The sequence below is a fragment of the Nicotiana attenuata genome, unplaced genomic scaffold, assembly GCF_001879085.1.
Source record: "Nicotiana attenuata strain UT unplaced genomic scaffold, NIATTr2, whole genome shotgun sequence".
NCBI classification, from domain to species: domain Eukaryota; kingdom Viridiplantae; phylum Streptophyta; class Magnoliopsida; order Solanales; family Solanaceae; genus Nicotiana; species Nicotiana attenuata.
The window spans coordinates 28,399-33,073 of NW_017674734.1; the positions used below are offsets into that span (position 1 = coordinate 28,399).

The 4,675-nt window shown below is 34.5% G+C and overlaps 1 protein-coding gene across 1 annotated transcript; it reads left to right on the top strand.

The window, feature by feature from the left end:
- Window positions 1-2,634: 2,634 nt before the first annotated feature.
- LOC109219193 (F-box/kelch-repeat protein At3g23880-like) lies at window positions 2,635-3,755 on the top strand. Its single transcript, XM_019383632.1, has 2 exons — window positions 2,635-3,090; window positions 3,651-3,755. Exons 1-2 carry the CDS (start codon window positions 2,635-2,637, stop codon window positions 3,753-3,755), a joined length of 561 nt encoding a protein of 186 aa, XP_019239177.1.
- Window positions 3,756-4,675: the final 920 nt, after the last annotated feature.

The window sequence follows — 4,675 nt, forward strand, 5'->3', positions numbered from 1 at the left end:
TGACATTGTGAGCCCGTGCATGAGACTGGAGAGATTGATGACTGAGTGAGGCAGAGAGCCTTATTATGAGTGACAGTTATGGGATCGGGCTACACGCGCGCAGCGGTTATATATTCTGATTTATGGTAGTGCTTGGGCTGAAGGAGCCCCTCCGGAGTCTGTACACACCCCCAGTGAGCGCGGTTGATTATATTGAGGGATGGATCGTCCCTGGACTTGGAGATGGATCTTGTCCATGGGGCTGGATTGGCCTTTCCTCGGTACTGACAACTGATAGTCAGTGATATATATATATATATATATATATATATATATATATATATATATATATATATATATATATATATATATATATATATATATATATATATATGCATGTGCCATATACAGTACCGAGTGGTTGAGCATTTATATATACCTGGAGATGGATCTTCTCCATGGGGCCGAATTGGCCTTCCTCGGTACTGAGTGACTGATGATCAGAGATGTATATATATTCTGGGATGGATCTTCCCTGGGCCATATGAGCCATATACAGTACCGAGTGGTTGAGCATTTTGAGTGGAGAGTGTGAGTTCATGTTTCATCTCTGGGATACATGGCATTGGCATGCATACATGACATACATGCATAGAGATGCATTCTTCCTCATATTTTACGGTATTACGTCGTTCATGATTTCTTTTACACACATTGATATGTGGGCATAGAGAGGTATTTCACGCTTGCCATTTGGAAAGAAAATGAAACATCTTATTCATTGTGGGAAGGATTTTTGGGAAAAAATTCCAGTTTTCAAACTATCTCGTATTTTTCGAAGATTTCGATAAAGGATTGGGTTTTCACTGATATTCTTGAAAAGCGAAACTATTTCTCGGAAAACTGTGAAAAAAAGTTGAGCATCTTATCTCTAAGTTACTTCCATATTTATATGCTCTATGTTGTTATGAATTGTTATTGGCTACTAGTGTTGGACCCGACTATGTTCCAGCTCGTCACTGCTTTCAACCTAAGTTTAGGTTTGTTACTTATTGAGTACATGGGGTCGGTTGTACTCATACTACACTTCCTGCATATTGTGTGCAGATTTCGGTTACCGATGTTGCTGTGCATGGCGGGAGCTAGCATTGAAGGTGTACTTGCATCCCTGTTGTAGCTGCCTCTTGTTCATGGTGGCCTTAGATTTATAAACTCTGTTTATGTACTTTTCAAACAGATGATGTATTTATTCGTACCAGCTTGTAAATTCTATTCTTAGAAGCTCATGTACTACCAGTCCTTGGAAAATGTATAAGATTCAGATAATTTCTTTTGATAAATTATCTTATTAAATATTATTGGAATTGGATAGTATTTTTGGCTTACCTAGCGGGTTGAGTTAGGTCCCATCACGACTAGTGGATTTTGGGTCGTGACAACAACTTGAACACAACTTTCATACAAATCTATACAATGTATCTTTTGTATGTATTTTATATATGATTTGTATATATTTTATATGTGGTGTGTTCTTCTTCCTCTTTGAAATTTCAATCAAAACTTCCTCTCTTAATACAATTTTGATATATATCAACAACTGTATGTAAAAAGATAATATTTATAACTTAAATACAAATTTCATATAACGATTCATATATCATACAACTATTTTTCAACTTTCATACAACATTGAAATTAAAAAATATATATAACTACAACATAATACAACTTAAATACAATTTAAATACCACTATAATACAACTTTAGTACAATTTCGTAAGTATATTATATTGTCATGTGTTCTTCTTCTTCTTCTTCGATTTTTAATCTGAAATTTAGCCAAAATCAAGTCTAATCTTCAACAAACACCCTCAAAATTGAGATATAAACCCCAAAGAATATTCTCAATTGTTTGCAACAACACCCAATACAAATAAATAATAGTTTTTAAAACCCAAATTCGAATCCAAAGCTTTGAAGCTTTTTAATGGATGTCAATGATGGAGAATCAAANCAAACACCTTCTAAAATTTGTTGATTGACAATTTTTAATTCGAATATCAATTGTGCAACATGAAAGGAAATTGCTAGGTTAAAAATCTATAGTAAAACGAATGAAATCCATTGATGAATTTCATTAAAACTCTATACGACAAGAAAGCATAAAAAAACAGAGAACATCAAAGGAAGAAAACTTGGGGAAAAAACAGAGAAGGTGNGGGGGGGGGGGGGGGGGGGGGGGTCTAAAGGGATGAGGAAATATTTCTTATTCAATTTCTAATATAAAGGGATACTCATTAAAACTTATTTGTATATAATTGGTAAATTGTATATGACCATGTAATTAAGTTAAAACTTGATTCGGGAGGGTAATAAAGTTTCATATATAGTATATGAAGTTAAAAATCCCATGAAACAATAGTTACTAGTTAAGCCCAATATAAAGCCTAATTACATAAGCCACTAACGGAACAACCTACTTAGGCCCAATTCACAAAATCCCATAAGATTATTTTATAAAGAAATGAAATGATTCAACAAACTTCAGTTAACTAAACTCAAAACACAAAACAAACTTCCAGACACGTTCTCCTAGTGTTCTTAAAAAAAATATACAACCTGTTCTTCACTCTTCATTTCAACAGTCAACCGTCAATGGAATTCCTAGAGGAAGCAGCAGCAACTTCATCCATTGCTAACTTATCCAATGATTCAGAATCATTGTTGCCAGTTCTTCCCCTTGAGATAATACATGAAATACTACTAATTTTACCTGTGAAGGCCTTGCTGAAAATGAGGTGTGTTTCTAAATCTTGGCTTTATCTAATATCAAGTCCTCAATTCATCAAAACCAATCTAAAATTTTCAGCCAAGAAACAGGATTTAAGGCTTCTTTTTAGCGGATCTCCTGAGAATAATAGCCCCAGGTGTTACACTTGGTCGCTTTACGCTATTATGTATCAAGAATCTCTCCATCAGCCTGTTGAGCTTGATTTGTCTTGCAAAGATTACCACATGGTGGAGGGGTCATGTGATGGGTTATTCTGTCTTTCTGTTGGTCGAACTATATCTATGGAATCCGTCTATAAGAAAGTTGAAAAGATTGGCATGGTCAGGAAAAAATAATTTGCATTATACTACTTATGGTTTTGGTTATAATGAGTCCCAAGATGATTATAAAGTTGTAAAAGTTGATGGGTCACGTAGAGCGTATGGATCCCGAGGATTTAAACATCTAAATAATATTAGTATTTACAGTTTAAGAACTAATTCTTGGAAAAGTATTCTTGAGAAATTTCCAGGTATTTTCTTTCGCAGAGATCCTGCTAAATTTGTAAATGGAAGACTTCATTGGATTGCTACTCGTAATAGGGACAATACTGGCCCATGGTTTATTATTTCATTGAACCTCGTAAATTTGACTTATGAAGAAGTAGCTTTGCCGCCCTACGTTGATGATGGTAATATTAAGTGGAAATTAGGGACTTTAGGAGGTAATCTATGTCTATTTTGTGATTGTAACAGAGTCCAGATGGATGTTCATGGACTAAGGTTGTTTCAGTCCCATATTTTGCAACTATTGAATATGGGATTTGTCCATTTTCATCTCCCAAAATGATGATATTCTAATGCAACATTGTTCAAGTTTATTGCTGTATAATTCAACACAGAACACTTTAAAGCATTCTGAGATTCAAATCCATGATGATTCTAGAGTTCAGTTTAATCTGTACATTGAAAATCTTGTTTTGCCAAATTTTGTGGAGGAAGTTTGAAAAAATGTGGATCAATGAGTAAAGGATGGAAAATTGTCCTATCGCAACTCACAAATTCTTTGCTTTGTATTTCTTTTCTTTTGTTTTGTTTTTTTGAATGTTCAATTCTTTGTTGCTTCAGATTTACAATTCTTGGAGAATACCAAAATGCTTATTGTGGATGATTATTAAGAAATAAAATGATTTTATAAAACTATATCTGACTGGAGACGTTTCCTTCAACGCTTACAAATTGCTTGTACCTTCTGCAGGTCAACATCTTTCAAAAAACATTACATACCTTTTTTTTGGTAAGTAAAAACATTTTATTTACCATTTTAAAAAAACAAGTGAGTATGCAATTTGGCCGAGTATGATTGGTAAATTAAAAGTTATTGTCATGTGACCAAGAGGTCATGGGTTCGAGCCGTGAAAACAGCTTCTTGCAGAAATGTAGGGTAATGCCGCGTACAATAGACCTTTGTGGTCCGGTCCTTCCCCGGACCCCGCGCATAGCGGGAGCTTAGTGCACCGTGCCGCCCTTTTTCATTTTAAGAAAAAACATTACATACCTTTTCCATATTCATTTTACAAAGTGATTGTACAGGTGATCAGAGTACAGATATCCAATCTCCAAACGGAAGGACATGTTAGAAGCAAAACTAGACATAAATGTTGAGAATATCAAATCAGAAAAACAGTAGCCAAAGGATAAGGAAAAAAGAGCATTCATCTTCAATTTTACTATACAACAAGAGGGGGGAAATTGAGATTTGAAGATGTTCAATAACATGAATTACTTGGTTAAATAAAATTTTCAGTTTAACCAAAACAAAAAAAATGAATTACTTGGTACGGATTGTGTGATATGCGACCTATGTTGCTCAGACTCGGCATTCAATCCGGATATGGATCTAGAGGACGGATTCTTTATCACATAA

Excerpts from the sequence above, each read along its gene's own strand:
- LOC109219193 (XM_019383632.1), top strand. The coding sequence starts at position 2,635 with ATGGAATTCCTAGAGGAAGCAGCAGCAACTTCATCCATTGCTAACTTA. Across the intron at positions 3,091-3,650 it reads AAGTTGAAAAGATTGGCATG|AACACTTTAAAGCATTCTGA; the intron begins GTCAGGAAAAAA and ends AATTCAACACAG.